At 39.4% G+C, this 22,399-nt stretch overlaps 2 protein-coding genes across 3 annotated transcripts; both read right to left on the bottom strand.

Annotated features, from left to right (window-relative positions):
* Positions 1 to 730: 730 nt before the first annotated feature.
* Positions 731 to 7,252, bottom strand: thnsl2 (threonine synthase-like 2). 2 transcript variants are annotated; one of them, XM_054612376.1, is made up of 9 exons: positions 7,174 to 7,252; positions 5,089 to 5,320; positions 4,570 to 4,764; positions 3,159 to 3,311; positions 2,843 to 3,082; positions 2,447 to 2,595; positions 1,819 to 1,944; positions 1,556 to 1,710; positions 731 to 1,274 (listed from the first exon to the last, which is right to left on the bottom strand). In XM_054612376.1, exons 2-9 carry the CDS (start codon positions 5,309 to 5,311, stop codon positions 1,049 to 1,051), a joined length of 1,467 nt encoding a protein of 488 aa, XP_054468351.1. In that variant the 5' UTR covers positions 5,312 to 5,320; positions 7,174 to 7,252; the 3' UTR covers positions 731 to 1,048. The 2 variants fall into 2 exon arrangements, with proteins under 2 accessions (XP_054468351.1, XP_054468352.1); XM_054612377.1 differs by lacking the exon at positions 7,174 to 7,252 and adding an exon at positions 5,580 to 5,704.
* A 1,776-nt stretch (positions 7,253 to 9,028) lies between these two features.
* tbc1d13 (TBC1 domain family, member 13) lies at positions 9,029 to 20,102 on the bottom strand. The gene is made up of 13 exons (XM_054612290.1): positions 20,064 to 20,102; positions 18,903 to 19,091; positions 16,806 to 16,879; positions 16,669 to 16,709; positions 15,671 to 15,732; positions 14,835 to 14,934; positions 14,206 to 14,288; positions 13,933 to 14,092; positions 13,223 to 13,433; positions 12,968 to 13,131; positions 12,158 to 12,318; positions 12,000 to 12,057; positions 9,029 to 11,884 (listed from the first exon to the last, which is right to left on the bottom strand). Exons 2-13 carry the CDS (start codon positions 18,923 to 18,925, stop codon positions 11,819 to 11,821), a joined length of 1,203 nt encoding a protein of 400 aa, XP_054468265.1. The 5' UTR covers positions 18,926 to 19,091; positions 20,064 to 20,102; the 3' UTR covers positions 9,029 to 11,818.
* Positions 20,103 to 22,399: the final 2,297 nt, after the last annotated feature.

Raw genomic sequence — 22,399 nt, 5'->3', positions numbered from 1 at the left:
TCTGGCCTACTTTTCTCCAAATCACTTCCTCACATTTGTGCAAACCTACATAGACTTGCTTTTAAAACATTGTTATCATCAAAATATTTACAGTTGAATTAACACAGCAGACCTTTGACATGTCAGCAGGTTAAGCATGTGTGTAAATAATAGCATTTTTACTAGCAGTGGTGGAAAGAAGTACAAGAGTACTGTACCTTTAGAGGCCCTTGTACTTTACTTGAATCTTTCCCATTTCTGCTGCTTCATACTTTTGCTCCACTAAATTTTAAAATGAAAATAATCTCAATGCTACTTTTAACAAGACTGTCCACAATTGGTCATTTGTAATGAATCCTGCAGAAAATAACATTTTGTCTTTCCTGCTCTTGAGAGGACCTATAGCTCATTGTGCTGCACATGTATTCGTATATGGACATGGTCGGAATGACAAATGAAACTAAAGTGAATTTACAGCTTAGCATAACATATACAGTAAGTCCCTCAACTGAATGTTAAGATTGAATAACACAAGATGCCTAAACATATCCTAGATCCCATTCCATTTAGCATGAGTACAGCTGTTGGATATAGTAAAGAAATGTGTTGTTGTTGCACTCATCGCGAATGCAGCTTGGCAAAAACATAAACTGTATTCCTGAAGGGTAAATATCAGTAAATTACAGAAAATCAACTGTTTAAATGGTGTGTCTGACTTGTGCAATTTAATAAATGATTGTTTTTGAGACAATTTAACTCGCAGTTTGACTTTATTCTTCGGCATTCATTTACATTTGTGTTACAGTTGTGAAGGAACATTGGACATTGTGAACATGGTGGATGACTGTAGAAATACAAAGATAATTTATATGACCATACAGACCAAAGTCCATCAAAGAGGCAACAACAGGCCTTTCCCATCTAGACAATTTACTAAATCCAGAAAAAGCAGCACAAGGATTATGGACAATCTGCCAGAGTCAGGTGACCTCGCCCGTACACAGTTTAATGTCCAATCAGGTTTTCTGAAGTACAACCCCCTTTAACAATGTAATCACATCTTTCCTAATCAGCAGTAGTACGTCCCTCTGGTCTTCCTGGCTGAGCTCACAGACTGGATTTTCTCTCTCAGTCTGTCCTCCCAGTCTTTGCACCAGTTCAGGCTCCGCTCCAGGTTCTGGCAACGGGTGGCCAACTTGTCCAACACCAGCACTGCCTCAGGCAGGTCAAAGGTCAGGCCAGCCCTATGCACTGCTGCCTGAAACTTGGCTGGAGATGCTGTTGCAATGTAGCACCTGCAAAAAAAAAAAAAAAAGTCTGAGTGATTACTCAGAAAACTGGAGCTGAGTCAAGTGGTGTGTAGTGTAGTAGTAGTTTCTTCAAAATGTGTTGTTTTTTTGCTGGCACAGGCATGCTAACACACTAAATCAAGACAGTCACCATGGTTAACCTTGCATATTAGCAAGCGTTCAGGGTTCTGAACCTTTTCAGAACCCTGCTGCTTCATGTCTTAAATTGAAGCCAGAAATGTCTCGTGTTTATGTTTGGCTAAATTGATGAAGACAGTTTGCTTGACCTGTTTAGCCCGGGGCTGTGAGGACAGTGGTAGTGATGCCATACAGCTACAGCTGTATGTGGACAAAGGACATACTGGTTCTCCTCCCAGCATCTCCTCATGATCTCCAGGATCCCCTCATCAGTCACTGTTCCACTTGATAAAACTTGTGACAACTAAAAGTATAAACATAATTGTATTAGGGTGGTAGATGGGGGTTTGGTCTAAACACAGAAGACAAGAATGCCAGAATGTATACAGTGGGTGCAGTGCATGATTCGTACTAGTTTGCGGTGGTTTTCCGGCAGAGAGTGTCTTTGTGTTTTTTGGAACTCCTCCATCATGTTTTTCACTGAAGCTCCATCTCTGCCCAGCAACAGCCAGAACATTCTCTCCATGTTGTACGGGTCCTACAGACCGAAAATCAAGCAGTGTGACACAGCTCTATGCCTAACTTAATATTGATGGCAATGTGTTTTGGCATGGTATGAACGTCATTGTCCCCAGAGGATGAATCCTAATGTTTATGGGTGAAACATGGTCTTTCCTCTTGTACCACCAGTGGACAAAAATCTCTAATTCCAGGAATTATTAAAATCTACTGTGCTATCTGCAGCTCGCCACTGTTCAGATTTGGGCTCCTGAGAGGTTGGTCCCTTTCCTTTCACACACTCCATGAGATTTACTCGACTACCACTGGGTCTATATGTAAACAATCATTTAACATAGGATATGTTATGGCTTAATAAGCAGAATGCCTTAGGGGCTCTACAGAGAGCAGATGGCTGCTCCTAAAAGTAGAAATCCATTCATATCCATTGAACAAAAGGAAAAAAAAGCATTTTAAAACCATGTGTGGATGACTGTCATTGGTGTGACTAGGTCTAACTACAGGCTGTGTGATTGTGTTACCTGGATGTCTATGGCAGGGGCCAAAGTCTGTGTGACATTAGCTGCCATGGAAAAGTCACCAGTGGTTACCGTCCTGTGCACTATGTCATTAGAATTCACCATGGCAACCAGCTTCAGAGGCAATCCCATCTGCTTTACAATGTAGCCAGCTGAGACACAGACACACAGACAGACAGACAGACAGACAGACAGACAGACAGACAGACAGACAGACAGACAGACAGACAGACAGACAGACAGACACATACACAATCCCTCCATGAGGGACCAGTAAACATGCGTGAGCCACCTTTCAAACCTGATTATTCAATACTCAACCTAAGGGTGAGTATTTATTGATCAAAAGATGGATTTTTGAGGGAAATAATGATTCAATCCAAATAGTAATCAACCAACCGGCAATGTTTCCTGCCCCTCCAGTGGGCACCACCACCTCCAGCTCAGGCAGGTCTCCATCAGCCTCGGCCTGCTCCATACCACTGAGCTCCAGGTAAGCATAGATGAAGTGGGCGAGCTGGATCATGACTCTTGACCAGTTGACTGAGTTGAGGCTCATGAGACCGTGGGACTTGACCAGCTCCTGGTCTGCAAAGAGACGCCGCAGAGGCTGATCTATGTCGTCTGAGCTGCCGTCGGCTACAGAGGTAAAAACACACGTCAGTGATTTATAATGAGAGAGCAGATATTAGTCCTTTAGCTTCTTTGGATTTACCAGCAAACACATGGACATTATCCTCCAGGCAGGTGATCATGTGTTTCTCTTGGACTGGTGTGACGCGTCCTCGGGGGTAAACCACCAACACGTCCAACCCACTGAGACCTCTTGCGCTGTGGATGGCTGAGCCACCCGTGTCTCCTGATGTACCTGGAGAGGAAACCCACAAGCTGAATGATTCAGATTCACTACATTTATCATCTAACATACTATCTGTTATACTTAGTATCTTAGGGAGCGTAATTGTGCTTGTTAATGCCATGATAATCACAGTGATGGCTGTTATGTAAAGGGTCTTTACCTTCACCTTACTGCTGACTAACATTAAGCTTCCTTTTCCCAATAAACCATCCCAAGTATAAAACACTTCTGTTAAGTGTTCATGCTATGTGATTTTTAACAGAGCATGGCTTGCAGACAGTTTGATGACCCACATTACTTTACAAAAAAAATCTGAATTCTATTCATCACCACAGACATCCATCATAAAAATGTCTTATGGTCTCAACTGCACTTGCTGAAGGTTGGTTTTAAGATATGTATGTTTTCTTTAGTAATAATAACCTTAAATAAAATTAAAGTTTCAGTCTATTGCAATCTGCAACCTCACCGCCAGATGCCTCCAAACACACTGCATCTTTAAGTACTGCTTTAGGAAATGTGTGTAAAAACACAGTAGCATTCCTAGAAACAGAACACTAAGTCTAGAATACTTTGTTTCCAGCACCTAACCAAAAATAGAAAAATGGCTAAATCTCTTGCTCTTCGTCCTCTTTTCAGTTTGCAAATTACAAAACTGTGAATGTTTACATTCAAGGGACATAGACTTAGTAAGCAGGACTGCTGTCCCTTGGGATCAAAGGAGGAAGTCAAGGGACTTGTAGAGTACTGTAGAGCCGGAAACTCCTGACTCCCATCATAGTATTCTACCTATGCACATGATGAGGTTAACGATTCCTGTTGGTAAAGTGAGAATGTTTGAAGGAATGGCTTTTAGAAGATTAAAACATGTAATCTCACTCAGACAAAGTAAACTGAGCATGAGAGTCGATTGTAGGTGGTTTGAATGAAGTTTTGAGTGCATGTTTAAAATCCACTTGCAAAGAAGAGATGGCCAGGGATTGTGGTAGAACATTATTATCATTATATTATTATATCATAATTCTTATAATTGTTTTCTTGTACTAGTAAAGAAAGGGATTATGATGCAAATTATTTGGCCACCACTGCTGTGTAGAGTTTTGCTTCTTGGCAAGTACTGTAAATAAATGCATTCCTTAAGAGTTTAGAATGACCAAAGAATGTTTTTTATCATCATGGCTAAAACAAACCAAGGCCTTTGTAAAGACATCTCAGCTTTAATAACCCAAACATATTCATGTCAGATATTATCGTGGTTAGGTCTTACCTACAAGAACTGTAGCTCTGCGATTCTGTTTTCGCAGGAAATAGTTCAAGAAGTGCACTGTGCAGGTCATGGCCAGGTCCTTAAAGGCCAAGGTCTCTCCATGGAAGAGCTCCAGGACTGACAGACCCTCTTTCAGCCGGACAATCCTCAACACCTCAGGCACTGAGAAACCAGTCAGGGCTTCACCCACAAGGACTTGGACAGGGAAAAAGAACCAAAGAGAAGAAATCATTTGGTGTTTGCAGCTCTGGTTTTGTTGTTCTCTAAATGAAAATCCATCAATTTGATTGTTTCTCATTAAAAAAAACGATTTATGTCTTTTTGCTTTATGTCTTCTATTAGTTAACTTTGGAGGACTACACTTATACTCATTTTTCTCTTTTTTATCATGTGTACTTTTTAGACCAGTGTAGACAGTTAACAATTTGTATATTTTTTTCTTTCATTTATCTCTATGGAATGCAAACCAAACATCCATGCGTATCAAATTACATGTCAGTGAATATTTCTCCTGCTCACCCTCCAGGTCCTCTCTGGGGATCAGCTGAGTGGGGATGAACAGTGAGGCAACCTCCACCACCAGTTGGGTGTAGGTCAGCCCCCTCCAGCTCCTCATGGTGTCTGGGCTCAGCACAGGTACACTCTCGGGCATGAACATACCCCCGTCTGGAGCGTATCCTGAAAACAACACATCATCGAAGTCCCATCCATGGACCCCACCCCGAGTACTGCAGTACTGCATCAGAAAGACCTGTGGATGGAGACCTGAATCTTAGATACACATATATGGCTTGCTTTTTTGTTGTTGGAGCCCCTTGTCACATTTCACATGTCTTTGATTTGTGCTGTAGACAGTTTGTGCTGTAGACATGCTGTAGACAGTAATGACCCCGTTACATAATCACAATTCAAAACAGTAAATGAACATTCAACACTGTTAAATGTCACTTTACTAGAGCCCATTACTCATGGTAGCTATCATTCCAGCTGTGAGCATGTTCAGTACTTACCACTCTGAAGTCAAATGGATTCAAACAGAACTCTTTGCTCTTCGGTTTAAAGCTACAAATGTACAAACACTTCCTGCAAGTCTATGCTGCCACACTTTCTACACTCAGGAATGGATCTATGACAAGCTGTGGACTGACTCATGGGGGATAATAGTTCAACTTGAACTTTGGAACAACCTACCCAAGGAAATACTTACTTATTATAAAGTACAAGTACTTGAGATTTGTATCCATGGTAGCATGTCTCTGATTTTCTCACTCATCCATAAGTACATTAACGCTGCATTATGCTTATGGATAGTCAAAAGATAGCTTTATGAATCAAATTATTATCATGTAAGTGCTTTAAGAAACATATTCTTTAAGTTAAACAGTCTTTTTGATTTGTATTGTTTTATTAAGGACACAGAGAAAAAAAAGAGGATAACTTAAAATAACTTTCTGACTTGCATTGTAGCAATACCACTGCATTCAAAATGTAACATAAGTATAGAACATAACGCAGAACATACTAAGTATCAGACATAAAAGCACACATTATGCAGTAGAATCACTCTTGCCAGTGTTGTATTAGGATTATCATTATACAGTAAGGATAATTATTACTGATGCTCGTTAGTCGCATTTCATTGTTGAAGCTGGTCAAGATGTAGCTACTTTTATTGACTCTATATTGTATTAGGTAAATTAGCTGACAGCAATGCATCATGTTTAGTAACAGGTCATATGATAGTGTAAGATCAAAACTGCAGTAATTAGTAAATAAAGCCGTCAGATCAAGACGTAGTGGAGTACATAGTATAATCAATAGAAGGGAAATAGCATGAAATGGAAAAACTCATTAAAAGCAAAGGTAGGCTTAACGTTTCCAAACAAAAAAAACAAGGAGGCCATGGCTTACAGTACATTAGGAAATACATTGTATGCAACTACTGTATACAGGTACTTTTGTAACCACTGATTGAATGCTTGACAACAGCACATATGAGGCCAACTTTGGATCACCTTATAAGGAGCAATGTAAAGTTTTAATTGTATTTACCTAATCAGTTACCCAGTCATTACCGATCAGGAGTACCGTTAGAATAAATGTATTTACCTATCAGGAGTAACGTTAGAATAAATGTATTTACCTATCAGGAGTAACGTTAGAATAAATGTATTTACCTATCAGGAGTAACGTTAGAATAAATGTATTTACCTATCAGGAGTAACGTTAGAATAAATGTATTTACCTATCAGGAGTAACGTTAGAATAAATGTATTTACCGATCAGGAGTACCGTTAGAATAAATGTATTTACCAGATCAGAATAAATGTATTTACCGATCAGGAGTACCGTTAGAATAAATGTATTTACCGATCAGGAGTACCGTTCGGGGTTAATGGAACGTGTTTGTTACGTTAGCTTAGCTTGGTTCACCACTGATCGCTGGTTTGTTACGACGGGGTTTATATGCTGATTTGTACAATTCAGAAAACATAACTTCCAACTTCTTGTGTGAGTCGTTACATCGCTGAAACGCTAATGGCCTTTGATTGGTGGTCAGGTGAAATGGGAAAGCAGGCTGTAGTGTCACTGATCAAAGCTTACCCCGCTGCAACGTCGCAGCTCACGGCCATGAGTAAGCAGGACAGCCAGCCTCTACTTAGAGGAACACGGTCAAGTCTGCCCCTATGTTGAATGGCGGTAGACGTGATAGAGGTTTTCAAAATTAAAGCCCGTTAACGTCTCAAATATGAGCTATTTTCCCTCTGAACCCTTTTTAAAAATTATTTTAAAGGATATGATCTATTGTCACAAACTAATTTCACTTCAGACAGCATTATAGCAGACAACCTCAGAGTGTCACCCAGAAGATGACAGGTGTTTTTATATTGTAAACTCTTATACAATCACAATTTCACTCCACATAAAACCACATGTATGGAATAACAGATACATTATGGCAAAAAACAAAACAAATAATTGTATAATAAGGACTGGATGAAGTAAGAAATTTGGTCGGCTTTATCATGTCACATGAGAATTTCTGCCAGATATGATTTAACTGTCAATTGTATAGTATTCAATCACAAAAGCCATCCCCAACTCTACTATGTGCTTAATTAAAGGAATCTAAACAGATGCTACTCATATCACCCCTCATCTCCCACAGCTTTCAGTTGGAGGCTGGGACTTGAAGTCAAAATCACCAACAAAATAAGAGATACTGTTCATAACCCTATAGTAACCTCCAGACACTCAATTTCACAAATCAATTTAAAAATAACTGTTCACGTGTTACAAACTAAATATTTAAAATTCCTAATAACTCCCACAGCAAAATAAATCTTAACATTTTAAAAGAAGTGTATTCATCCGGGGAATTGTTACGACAACGGTTTGGAATTGAAATCGATAACTGTGAGGATACTGACTACTGATAGCCAAATGGTGGAAATACTTTTTGGTCTGTCACATGGGGCCCAAGAATACTTTTTCCCATAGACAATCAACTTCCTATTACAAACACTTCAATATCGCTTATTTAAATCATTAGGTAAAAATAAAAATAGTCAAATGCATTAATGGCTAAAATCTCTTTTTCTTACTCAGTTCATGTGAATGAGAACGAGGCTGGACCGAGGGAGGTGGGACTAAATGAAACGCTAGTGGTCACGCTCTATGGGCCCATGGTTCAAGGAACCTATAAAAGACTTATCCTGAAAGAGATGGGACTCTGTCCAGCTGTGCTGGTGTTCACACTGAACAGTATCATGCTGAACCAAAGGTCAACCTGCACCATGAACCCTGGAGGAGCTTAGCTATTAACTCAAAGTTAACTCAAAGATACAACAACCTCTATCATATCTCCTGTTCTGAAGTTTCTCTTGGTGTCATTCCAATTCTGTAATGCTTGCATCAGAAGAAGGTAATATTTTGGCCTAATTGGTTATGGATGTGTTTGAGTCACAGCTTTGGCAGGATGACTGGATGTTCCATTTCCCTGGCATGGCACCTAAAGTCTGTTTCCTGTTTCTATGTCCACATGGGTTTCTCCACTGCCCCGCCCCTTAAGAAGACTAGCAGCACATCCCGAGTCTATTCACGCCAATGGGCAAAGAGAACATGAACACAGATCATGAATTTACCTCGAATGACCCTGCGCTACCTCGTCTTCTCATTGTCTCAAAAGACTGTGGGCGGGACTTATTTCATGACCACTGTTTAACATTGCTAAAGTACCCTTCAGGGCCACTTCATCAGTAACGCTACATACAATATGAGGTCCTCATATCTGGTAAAGCTAAATAGAACGCAGTCATTATTAATGTCAAAACAGAGAGGATGAGTTTCTTCACTCAGGCCATCAGGGATTTGTTTTGTCATTAGTTAAACCTGTGATGGATTGTCAAAATGTTTGCTGTGAAAAGGTTGATGGAAAAGCACAGATGCAACCAATAACACAGTTTAACATGATTTTATTTATACCATCATTTTTTTTTTAATGCACATCTGCAAATATGTAAAAGCATACATATATCTTATCACAGGAGACGTTACAAAAATGGGCTTACAAAATAGGAACCATGCAAATAACTGACATAAGACAAAGAGTATATTGATCATCACTCCCCCTACACACACACACATATCCACACACACAGAAATAAATATGCATTAAAAAGAGGAGCATGTGGATGCCATCAATAAGTAACAGTCCCTCAAAAATATTCACCCAACACTTTTGCACATGATAAAATATACTTTCAAATTATTATTTTTTTCCTGATTTGGTCTTAGACTGCCTGTTCTATCAAACTGAACCAAATATTCTGGATATAAATATCTATGTTCATTAAGAGGTAACGCTGCACGGTGCAGGAACATGTCTTCTTTGTGGTGGTAACTTATTTTATAAACACATTCAAACCTGCCTTCATCTCTTACAGACATTATGCCTGTCTCACTGTGGCTCAGACCTAAGGAACCTTCAAGAGGGAGTCGAGATCAGAAAGGTCATCCTTTTCAAACAGAGTTATAGATTTATTAGTATTTTAGCCTTGGAGTCACTGTGGATCTCCAAGCCTCTAATCCAAAAGCTTGACACAATTTGGAAGAATATCCTCCTTTAAGCAGCTTATTACAAAATTGAAAAGCAGTGTATGGTTCTATACTGTGTGTTAAAAGTAAACGGAGCTTACACACACACAAATCCTAACAATATTAAAGAGTATATTTCAATAGTGTGTTTTCATTAGAAAGGTTAACTAAGATCTTCGTCAGCAGAAAAAAACAGAACAAAGAGTTGTAATGCCCCATCCAATTTGTAAGGAGTGCCTGTAAAGATGATTCAAAATGATACATTACAGAAATACTTCAGGAAGTATGCTGTCTGTTTCCATTTGGGGCGTGTATATGAAGGCTCATATTAGAAAATCCTGCACTTTAAACAAGATGAGTTTCGTGCTTGTTCATATTAACGAGGGGAAGTATTTCATCATCAATCTGCATAGAGTTCTTTCATATGAGCATGAAATAATTCAATCATGCTTAAGTATCGTCGACATATTTGAGCTTTCAAACAGCTGCTGAGATAACTTCTGGTCCGTTTCCCGCCAATGAATATTATATGTCACAGATACACATGTCACAGATACACATTTATATTTAAATTATAATCCAGACATGACCAGCCTGCCACATAGATCGTGCACAATACACAATCTGATCCTCAAAGAGCTGTGCTGGTGTTCACACTGAACAGTATTATGGAGAACCAAAGGTCAACCAGCACCAAGAACCCTGGGGGAGCTTAGCTATTAACTCAAAGTTAACCTTTTATTATTAACTGCAGGTTAGTTTCTGGTGTGAAGCTGCTGCAACTGCAATGTTGTTCAGTCATGCTACTTCAGCCTGCTGTCCCTCCGCTGTACATCTTTAGCTACAGAAGCTATTAGATTAAAAAGGGAAAGAGTTAAGAGTGTCATGCTAATCATCAAGTCAAGAGGCTTTTAACACTTAACATGGCTTACGCCCTTTTATTCTTTGTGCCATCAAATGCTGCTGGCACATTTTTCCTCAACATGCAGTTTGCTGAGTCAAGCATACTAGAACATTTTCTAGTCCCAGGACACACCCGCTGCTTCACTCCACTGTTTATTGAGCCAACTTTCCATGAGTTAGTCCAATACACAAGCAAATATTATTACAGATACAGGTATTTCCAGTCATCCATCACTGATTTCCTGATGTGAGCTGCATTGATGCAACCAAAGGATCTGGTGGGTTCTTTTGAGGCATTTAATCAACAACCTGCTGTCCAGTTCAATGTGGCAGCAGCCTCCCAACTTGGAGTTAACTTGCTATGCAATGCATTATAGAAAACAGTAAATGGTGAATCACAACCAATGACTCGCCATTGACAATTGTACAAAGTATTGTAGTGAAGCTACTAAAGAGCAAATTATGTTCAGTGTGAAAAGCAGTATAATTTCCTCTTTCAATAGTCTTAAGTTGGGTCAAAGTAATACAACGCTACAGAGGTATTCATCACATTAAATTTACCAACGGGACAGAGGCGTCGTAGGGAAACAATGCTAAAGAAAGAATGATTTTTCAGATGATTGACAATAACATATTTAATGGGCCATTACTTCAGATTTATTTTATCCACACAGAAAATGTACCAAAAAATACTTTCTCCTGTTCCACATGATTAAACAGATAAGGAATATGTTTCTCACATTAAAAACCTTCAACTTTTAAAAATTAAAAAACAAACATAACAAACATGCACTAAAGCTCAACCCAATGAGACTTTTGCTTGATCTGACTACATAGGTGGGTACAGAGGTAATTCTTGCCTCTGTTAAACCTTTCTGGTACGTACTCCTGACAGACTAAGATCTGTAGTGTAGGACTAATGTGGCACACGTTCAGTGCAGTCACTGTCGTCAACAAGTCTCCACGGGAGAGATGGCTATGAAAGGGGGACTGCTACGTAACAAGGCAGCCTTTTTCCAAGAAGGGAATAGTCTCAGCACGTCTTCAAAGGTTTCATGGCAGTCCCCATTGAACAATCGTCAGACATCCAGTTAAAAAGCAGTGTGCTGGGTGTTCCAGCATATCTGTCCAAGCTCTTCATTGATCAAGTCCTCCCAAGATACATGTGTCACACAACAATGTTTTGTAATGTTTAAACTCTCACCTACCACATCCAAGCACAAAAGGCAGGAGGAATAGATAGAACAGGTTAGGAGTTGTCCCGCAGATCTTTGGCCTTGGTCAGGATGGTGTGGACATCTGAGATGGGGTAATCCTGAAAGGAACAGCAGTTAAAGAAGAAATAAAATCCTCTTTTCAGTAAGAGCATCGGCTGCATCGGCTACACTGTCTAAATGTGAATCTTCCCAGCGTATTATAAAAAGCCTTACCTGCAGTAATCTCATATTGACTGTGAAGTCTCCGGCCAATAATTTATCTCGGATAAGTCTGTGAACAGAAGAAGTCAATAGTTACCGGGTTTCACATGAATAGCCATAGGGATCGATCAATGCTTGGGAGTACAGGGTTCTTAATGTGAAAAGCTCACATGAGCATGGCGCAGCAGACCAGGATGAGGAAATGGAATCTGTCCTGGTCAGAAAACAGGGTGTCCCAGATACGGATGACATCAGGCAAGAGGAACTCCTGAGATAGCAACAAGGTCAGCCAGCGGAATGTGAAATACTGTGGTTTGATGTTCTGCTCTTCCTGTGTGGACAGAAGAAGAAGAAGGAAAAACTGGGGATATCATTGTGGACTCATCCTTTAACAGGCTCAGTTTGGGTCATGACTCACATTCTCAGATAATTCGGGCTCTTTGAACATGGGATGGGCAATTTTCACTGTTTCCTGATAGTTTACAGAACAAACAATTAATTGATTGATTGCTTAATCAAGAAAGTAATTGACAGCTTAATTGAGAAAGAAAATACTCTTTAGTTGTAGCTCTGATTTATATACAGTACATTCACAAGAGAAATTCATGCAATTCAGAGATGCTAACTGCTCGGGACGCATAATTGGAAATCCCAAAGCTTGTCTCGGCAAGACCCACTCTGTCGAGCTGATTGAGGCAGAGATGATTGGTTAAGGTTAGGCACTGACCTCTAGTGGTTAGGGTCAGGATAGCCTTTTGGTCAGGACATAGGACCTGAACAAATCAGGTCACCAGTACCACTGCAAGCTTGAATGCCTGGCCAATCTGAGCGCTTGAGAGCTGCACAGGGCGGGTCTTGTCAAGAAGAGCAGGGGTATTCCTAATAACGCAATCCAGTCACATAAGACCAGCAAGGACATCTACGTAGCAGAACGGAGAGAGTTGTATCAGACACCCCTATAGCTCACTAAAGGGCCATACCAGCTTGAGATAGAGCTCCAGGTCTCTCTCTTTCAGCATGGAGTACACACTCTCCATCTTGTAGGTGATGCCACACTGAGAGTCATCAAGGCTCTTGATGAAGTTGTCTCTATTCTCCGACATCAGGTTGGTGAAACAGAAGAATGTATCTGCTTCAGCATGCTCTGAACAAAGAAGCAGAGAGCAATCACAAAGGGCTTGTACTCATTTCCTATGAGTCAAACATCAAAAATGTTCTTTTTCAATGCCACCGACCTTTCCATTGGCTGTTGGGGTCCGTAGCAAAGGTGTAGTAGATTGGCCCAACAATCTCATTCATGCCCTGTACGTAGGCAATCCCGGGGTTGAGTTTGGCATAGATGAAGAGGATACGCTCCACTACCTCCCAGTGTGCTTCGCTCCCATTGGGCAGCACCTCGTACTCGTTAGATGGATACAGATTCAAAGACTTTCCAGGTGAGCTGACCTGGGAGAGCAGATTCGGTTTACCCAAAAGTGGTGTCTTTGTTCTGCAATTATTTGTATAATGTTGATTATATGAAGCACATACAGTGTTTATATTTATTTAGATCCCATCAGCCGCGAGGTAACCTACTGCTGTGTCATTGTATCAAACACAATTTAAACAGAAAAGAGCTGAATTTGTAAATTAACAGACTTATAATTTCACTGCTTCATCTAGAGCACCATAGATCCAACTATAACTACGTGTGTGTATTCTGTTATACACACATGCTGTAACCCTGGCGGTGTGAAACAGACTTGGGAGCAAATAAAAAAATAATGAGTGAGTAAGTGAGTAACTGATATATGAATCGTTTTATGGGTGAAATATTTCTCTAAATCAGGGTCAAAGGGTTCTATTGACATATTTCAAATCAGCCCAAAAGGAACGTTATAACGGGGCAAACGCCCCAGGGTTTGTTTTAACAGAACCAGCCACACACATTACTAGTCATACTTACATTGGTGACTCCACTGCGGTTGCGGTTTACAGTTTGTGCTTTCAGTGTGGTTTGTTCGACTCGTCGTCGCAGCGTCTCATAATCATTCTGAGGGTCCAAAATGAGTTGGCAAGGGTATTCTGTAGGACGCTGGAAGAAGGCCATGTCTGGGTACAGCCGCCTGCAAGCATGCCGACAACATTAAACTTTACCTCACCTGTTCTATACAAAATTACAGGCTATGTTTTTTTTTACATTCATATACTATCTAGAGCAAACTAATAGATAACTTACCTCACATCCTTATCAATTTGTAGCAGAATCTCATTATCTTTGAAGTAGGTATTCCACCTGCTGTCTGGATTTGGATTTAGAGGCTGAAAAAAAAATCAAAATCAAATGACTTGTACACCTGTGAGCAAAGAGCCAGACAAGCAGTTTCATTTACTATCCAGCTATAAAGCTTTGATAGTTCTCATACTTTCAGTCCTCTTTAACACTTTTCTCGCAGTGCTTACTGAAAACATTCTGTACAGGTGAACACCGATAAATAAATAAATAAGTGTGTGTGTTGATGTTGACATATGTGGACATGGCCGGATGACATTTTTGCATCACGAGTACACAATCGCATACCAAAACTGAGGGGGAGTTCACATTTCATGTGGTTGCTTTGTTTGTGATAGCTGTAGTGATTATATTGAAGCCAAATCCTTAACCGTTCATTTGTGTAGCCCAATATCACAAATCATAAATTGGGTTCAGAGGGCTATACAATCTGTACACATACGACATCCCAGTCCTGGGACCCTCACATCAGCACAGGAAAAACTCCCCTAAAAAACCTTTAACGGGAGAAAAAAAAAGGAAGAAATCTATGGGAGAACAACAGATGCACTTTTATTAGCAGAGACTACACTCACATGGTCCTCCATGGTCACATCTTCTCTGGAAAAGCCCAGGTTGGCTTTTGCAATACCAGGCTGGATGATCATTTCTTTTAGGAACTGAGAGTATACCTCCCTATGAGAGGCAGGGGACAACATGGAGGAAGGTGGTGAAAAGATTACATTTACCTCAAGAGTTCATTTGTTCAAATCCAGGCTTATACTGGATTAAAACCACACACAAGCAGGAGTGCCGAGACAAAAAGTTGAATAATCAGTTGACAGAAAATGAATTAGCAATTATTTTGATAATTGAGTCATGCTTATTTAACAAGCAAAAACACAGACCATTTTCTGTTTTCAGCTTCTAAAATGGGGTTTTATATGATTTTAAATAGAGTATTTTGGGGGTTTTAGTTGATGAAACTAGAAGATGTCATATGTGGCTTCTGGGAAATTGCAATGGCCCATTTTACATTTTTCTGATATTGTATAGACTGGAAAGAAAGAAAATAATGAAATTAATCATTAGTTGCCGCCCCAACTTGCAACAAAAAAAACCAAATCTATATATAATACCTCCTGTTAGTAAATAACATAAATCAAATCTGAAAAATGTGTTGAAACAGAATTTTGTCTGATACAAAGGAAACAACAGTAAAGGTTGTTTCTGCCCAGCTAGCTTCACCATGGGACACCAACAGAATAAACAGCATCAAGCCTAGGAAGTCATAGCTTTTTCTTTTAGTCAGCTAACGACATAATCTAATGTCACCAGCTATGCTGATTGAAAGCAGCTGAATGTGGTTGCCTAGTGAAACTAAAAAAAGAAATCCCAAAATAAAATGTAAATGTTCTTTGATCAACCTTACCTCTGCTTTTTGAGGAAAGACTCCCATAATGTCTGATCGAAAGGTAGATAATTAAGAAGGATCTGAAAAGAGAGTCAAACAATCACGAGTCAGGATCACAGAACATTTTGTGAGCCCATACAGTCAATCTGATCCGACACACTTTAGTCTTATGGAACATTGTATTTAGAACTCAGACCTCATTATTGATTTAGATTATTTACCAAAGACATTTATTGTCGAGTAAAGATGTGAAGGACATCATCTTCAACCCTGCTTGATCCACCCGGCCGTCATTACCAAGTGTGATCTGGTGCTCCAACCCACTAGACTTTATCTTAAGCTGCGGTCGGGATCACAGACTTTGTAGATACCAACATGCAATTTTAGAGAACTTCTTAGAGAATGTGTATTAAGGGTAGACGGCACGTTATGAATGTTTCCGTTTGACGTCGTGGTGCAGCCATAAAAAAATGGGAACTTGGCTGCAAGGATAACCCTCAAATAAGCATAATAGACACAGAGTCTGTATGTGATATCAACTAGTGTCGGAAATTGTTTTAACCCCGTGAGGAAAATCTGAAGAGTTCTGTACTCTAAAAGACGAAGTGTAGTGTACTGTATGCTGTTTGTTCCTCTTGAGGAGTCAGATGAGTTTTCATGAAATCATGTGTGAGTATTGCATATGAGGTGGCTGTGGCTGAGATGAGAGAGCGGGTTGGGGTTCGTTCTCATCCACCATTGTGGTGCATGTGTGTGGGCGGATCGAAAGGGGGGAGTGGGGGTGGACAGGACCCCCTGGTTGCCACCAGGTATTTCGCACACTGAGGGTCACAGTCGTGTAGTGTGAACTAGGCTTAAGAGGGTTTGGTGGACCCAACTTGTAACACTTATATGAGCAAACCTCAAGGAAAAAAGTATGAGAGGTTTAGGATAAGAACACAACAATGTTCTTGCATGAGGGCCAATGTGTCATGCAGAGAAGTTTACTTAAACAACACAGAGGCAGACCAACTTACTTTCCAGCAAAGTGCTCGTATGCCTCCTTCAAATGGAATTCCTGAGTTGAATAAAGAAAAGGATAAATACAGAACAATATAATTTTACACGAGCGTTAACAGTTGCAGCACAAAAACCCTCAAGGTGTGAAAATTACCATTAAAGCACAGCTCCCTCAGTGTCTTCTGGTTAATGTTTTCTTCACTCAAGGTTTCTTTGAATTCCTGTATTCTGAAATAAGAAACAAGACGAGGTTAGAACCTAATGTATATCTGTATTACACTGCTCAGTGAAAATATGCCTCATATATTATAAACATGTTAATTCATAACTGTTAACGCATGGTCTACACGCAAAGATGCCTTCTCTGATTTTAAGTACTAAAACTTAAGTGACGATACATTTAAAAGGACAGTTTTGGTTAATATGCTTTTTCGTTTTTTTCGTGAAAGAATCAACACCAGTTGAGTCAGAAGGAGGTGATTAGCTTAGATTAGCATAAAAATTGGGAGAAGGGTGAAAAAGCTAATCAACACATTGTATTTTGTTTGTTTAATTCGCACACAAACAGCATGAAAGCCAATTTGTGTATTTCCATAGATGTTGTATTATTTCTTTAAGTAGGAATGGGCGATAAAACAAGATAATCCCTTATTAGTCCCACAGCAGGAAATTCGCACTTTGTAATGTTTTGGATACAGATAAAGTAGTTCATTTTTGTGATTTAACCATTTATACCTTACCAGAGATCAAATTACTAAAACTTTCTCTATATTACACAAATTGCCGTTGTAGTCAGGAATATTTTTACATTTTCAAATTTAAAAACTGCTCCGTATTAACTTTTGTTCCTCTCCCTTATCTGACTCAGACCAAACATAAAACTTCTACCATGTGATATATAAACCTATAAACATGGACTACATAGTTACATTTGTTTTCCTATTAATCAGCCACACAACCTAGAGACACAGACTCTACCCAGTCCAGCAGTAGTGAATTTGTTCTTTAAGATTCTAAGCATTATAAACACTTGTTCAAGCAATGTTTAGCCCACAGTGGACAATGTATTAGAAACTTCATTAGCATAATGCAATCTCATAGCTACAACAGCACACACTGCAGCCTTCAAAGAGACAGTAGAGTAGAGGAGCATCAACACCTCTTTGACATTCAAAGAGTGAATATGATGAGCTTCATAATTATTGGATTGATGCAGGTATATTTCAGTGTACATTTTAAGTACCATACTGTAAAAATATCTTCGTTGGGTGGTATTTTTGTTTAATGAATAAGTAAAAATGGCTAGCGTCAGTGGTTATTGAGTGACAAACCTCATTTTACAAAAACATTTTTCCACCAAATAAAAAAATAATCGTTTTTTTACTTTATGTATGAGAGTCTCTATGGAAACTTCTGCATCTGCAGCATTGTGTGCATTGATTTTCCTTATTCCTTCCTAAATCAAATTTCGACAGATTACGGTTGAGAAACCCCCTTTGCCTCATTTCAGCCAGAACAAATCCTGTTGAATATACAAGGACATTGTGTTTATATGAGTTGTGGGCAGGTGGGGTGGTATATTTGAGAAATAAAGAATACTTTAATCATGAGACATGCAGGAGATGTAGAATCAACCAATGTTATAAGTTCTCACATACAAAAGTTGATATTGACAATGTGGGTTAAAATACACTTAAGCAGAGAAAAAGATAACTACATGAAAAAAATAAATGAAAAAAGCAGTTCCTCTAAACTGAGCCCATGGCGTTTATCCAAGGAAGCATGGTTTGGCTAATTTGTCATTAGCTGATTCAACATCAGGATGACAGATTTCTGGAATTAAGTAGCATTTATATTTTCTCCCTTGCAGGGTCAGCAAATAAAGCTAACAGTTAGCTAATTGTTAGCCAGTCAGGGCTAAAGGAAGTAACATCATGTGTCAGCTGATGGGCTAACAGGGAGTTAGCATAGCTACTTGAATCGTTGAAGTTGCTGTATTAGTTGACTGGTAAACCGCCACAAAGTCTAGGTGTGTTCGACATTAAATGTGAAGCATACCAACATGTACGAATGGCATGCTTTTGTTGTTGTTGCCTCACCCTCGGCTGAGTTTCTGCTGTGCTAGCTAGACTGAAGTTAATAGCAGCCTGCGGTCAGGATGCTAGCTGCTACTATGAGGGATGTAGCGCAGGTTTTTGGCTGCCCATGTGTCCTGCGTCCCATGCAAAAACAAAGATGTACTGTGTCCCACCTGTTTCTGTACGCAGATGTCATGATGGTGTCTTGACAGGCGGCGGTGTATTCCTTTTACTGTTACCAAAAAGGACTGGGTAACTGGCCAGAGAGGAAGTCCTCCTACCACTTCCGTCTTCACAACAACTAGGCAGACACTATCCAGAGTCATAAGTGGGCTCATATGTTTGCAGCAAGGCCGGGTTTTCTAAACACATGTAACATTTAACAATGTAAGATATTATCTTTTACAATGCCAATTCATCTAATGGTGCTCTTGAACATTTGATTAATTTCATTATTGTATCTGCCAATTGTATCATTCATAAACAGAAATTCTATAACTCACTCCCTACGGTTTTAACCCTACCCTTACCCGTTAATTTAACTCTTCACAACTCTCTTAGTTTACAGAACAACAAAAAAAGGAAAACTCCATCGGACAATTATGAAAGATTTTTCCCTGATACTTCTGATTGACTTTGTCTATATATATATATATATATATATATATATATATATATATATATATATATATATATATATATATATATATATATATATATACAGCATCTATGATCATTGTAAGAAGAAAAGACGAAGGAAGGGCTATGAATAACAAGTGTATCTTTTTGGTGTGGAAGTACCAATGCTTGAATCTGAGCCTGTGCATATTTTGTTGGTATATCTATCTATTTAGCTGTGCTCAAGATCTTCAAGGCTTGTGCAATTTTAAAGAGGGACTACGCACTATATTATTGTATTGTTCTGTGCACATAATCACAAATATTTTCATTGGCATTTGATGTTAATCCATCAATACACGCAGTGTGTGTTTTATGCTCAGGATTAGCTTGTAGTTTTACCAAATTTTCTCACCCCTCCTCAACTATGACAAAATGTGCAAGAGGTTGACCCCTGGCTTAACCTGGTTTGTGGTCTCACACATACAATGCCTATAAAAAGTATTCACCCCCCTTGGATGTTTTCCCCTTTTGTTGCTTTTATACATGAAATCATGGTCAATATAATTTGGCTTTTTTGACAAGAATTTGCAAAAAAAAAGCTTCTTTCATGTCAAAATGAAAACAGATATTTACAAACTAATGTCAATTAATTAAAAATATATAGTGTAAAATAAGTGTTTGCATAAATATTCACCCCCTTTAAAGTGACTGACCTAATTCAACAGAGGTCCAGCTAGTTGATGCCAGAAGTGTCACAATTAGTGAAATGGAGATCACCTGAGTGCAGTTGATGTGTGTCAAGTGATTGTAGTATAAAAACACCTGTGTCTGGGAGGTCCAGTCTCTGGTTCATCAGTATTCCTGCTACAATTGCAACATGAAGACAAAAGAACACCCCAAGCAACTCAGAGAAAAGATCATTGAAAAGTATAAGTCAGGAGATGGCTACAAAAAGGTTTCCAACTCACTGGGCATCCCACAGAGTTCAGTTAAATCCATCATTAAGAAATGGAAGAAGTATGGCACTTTAAATCTGCCTAGAGCTGGCCGTCCTCACAAACTGAGTGACCGGGCAAGAAGAAGACTGGTGAGGGAGGCCACCAAGACACCTATGACCACTCTGAAGGAGTTAAAAGCTTCAGTGGCTCAGATGGGAGAGACTGTACATACAACTGTTGCCCGAGTTCTTCACCAGTCGAAGCTGTATGGGAGAGTGGCAAAGAGAAAGCCACTGTTGAAAAACGCTCATATGAAATCTCGCCTGGAATTAGTCCAAAGGCATGTGGGAGACTCCAAGGTCAATTGGAAGAAGGTTCTTTGGTCTGATGAGAGAAGAATTTAGCTTTTTGGCCATCAGACTAGACGCTATGTTTGGCGAACACCAAACACTACACATCACCACAAACACACCATCTCCACTGTGAAGCATGGTGGTGGCAGCATCATGCTCTGGGGATTCTTCTCAGCAGCAGGCCCTGGAAGGCTTGTAAAGGTAGAGGAGAACATGAATGCAGAAAAATATCGCCAAATCCTGGAGGCTAATCTGACTCAGTCTGGAAGAGAACTACGACTTGGGAGAAGATTTATTTTCCAGCAAGACAACGACCCCCAAGCATACAGCAAAAGCTACACAGAAATGGTTCGAAGACAACAAGGTGAATGTTCTTCAGTGGCCAAGTCAAAGCCCAGATCTCAATCCAATCGAGAATTTGTGGCTGGACTTGAAAAGAGCTGTACACGCCCGATCCCCGAGCAACCTGACAGAGCTTGAGCTGTTTTGCAAGGAAGAATGGAGAAAAATTGCAGTGTCCAGATGTGCCAGCCTGATTGAGACATATCCACACAGACTCAGTGCTGTGATTGCAGCCAAAGGTGCATCTACTAAATACTGACCTGAAGGGGGTGAATATTTATGCAATTATTTACTTTACCTTGTATATTTTTAATAAATTGACATTCATTTGTAAAAATCTGTTTTCACTTTGATATGAAAGAGTTTTTGTTTTTTTTGCAAATTCTTGTCAAAAAAGCCAAATTATATTGACCATGATTTCATTTATAAAAGCAACAAAAGGGTGAAACATCCAAGGGGGTGAATACTTTTTATAGGCATTGTAGCTACATGTATGTCAAATAATACATTTTAATAATATATTATATAACTATATTGCTAAACATCTGCTATTTGGAAATTACAGATCTACAGTTGTGGACAGATTACCAGACCTGTGCCTTCTGACTCTGGTGAGAATAACAATCAGATCCCAGGGGTGCCACTTCTGGCCACCACTCTGACCCCGCCCCTGGAGGCTTTTCGTTCTATACATACAAGATTCAGATACAATACATGTAGATTCAGCATAATTTGGTCTATGGTAAAGCTATAAAACAAACTTGAATCTTGGGTTTGAATACAAAGTATGTTCTACTTCATAAGCATCATAAAGAGACATATAGTATATGTCATGTCAAACAATGAAGATGAATGTTTTTGTAAATAGAGGGATGATAGGCCCTTTGATTAATCCAATGCTCAATTTCAGCCTGTTCTTCCTCTCTATAATGTGAATAAATGGACATTTTAGGATTACGGTGCTAGATGAAAGGCCAGGAAATCTGGACAGTAATCGTTGAGTGATTTATTTTTTTACAGGACCAAGGGTAAATCACTCACTTCTCTCCCTTGACAGCTGCAGTACCACAGCATGCCAAGCTACCTGAAAACACATAGTGATGAATACACATACCCAATGTGTGATACGACCGAATGATGTTTCTATTACTGCAGTGCAATATGACACCAAAAAAGCCTTTGTTTGTTTAAATGTTATAATTAACTAGATGGGATCTGGGGCCCATGGAACCGAGAAAGTAATTTCTATCATTACATATAAGTAAAGATCCAGAGAATTGTACCACATTGAATAAACTGTGTTTCAAGGTTGGAACAGTTTGGCAATTGCCTCAAAGTAAAAACAAACAAGGAGAGTGGAACACAACTAGAACCCATTTAGGTTTATTCTAAATGGTTTGGATAAGAAAATAGAAT

This window comes from Anoplopoma fimbria, chromosome 14 (assembly GCF_027596085.1).
Source record: "Anoplopoma fimbria isolate UVic2021 breed Golden Eagle Sablefish chromosome 14, Afim_UVic_2022, whole genome shotgun sequence".
Classification (NCBI taxonomy): domain Eukaryota; kingdom Metazoa; phylum Chordata; class Actinopteri; order Perciformes; family Anoplopomatidae; genus Anoplopoma; species Anoplopoma fimbria.
The sequence above is the reverse complement of the archived record's forward strand: the minus strand, read 5'-3'. Positions and strand labels throughout refer to the sequence as shown.

Bases quoted from the DNA above. Each gene is read 5' to 3' on its own strand.
- thnsl2 (XM_054612376.1), bottom strand. From the start codon at position 5,311: ATGCAGTACTGCAGTACTCGGGGTGGGGTCCATGGATGGGACTTCGAT. The intron at 4,765-5,088 runs GTGAGCAGGAGA...TCCCTGTCCAAG, and splicing joins CCCCAGAGAGGACCTGGAGG to TCCTTGTGGGTGAAGCCCTG. The intron at 3,083-3,158 runs GTAAATCCAAAG...TTACCTCTGTAG, and splicing joins TAATGTCCATGTGTTTGCTG to CCGACGGCAGCTCAGACGAC.
- tbc1d13 (XM_054612290.1), bottom strand. From the start codon at position 18,925: ATGACATCTGCGTACAGAAACAG. The intron at 14,289-14,834 runs GTGAGTGTAGTC...TTTTTTTTTCAG, and splicing joins ATGTGACCATGGAGGACCAT to CCTCTAAATCCAAATCCAGA. The intron at 11,885-11,999 runs GTAAGGCTTTTT...TGTTCCTTTCAG, and splicing joins TCAATATGAGATTACTGCAG to GATTACCCCATCTCAGATGT.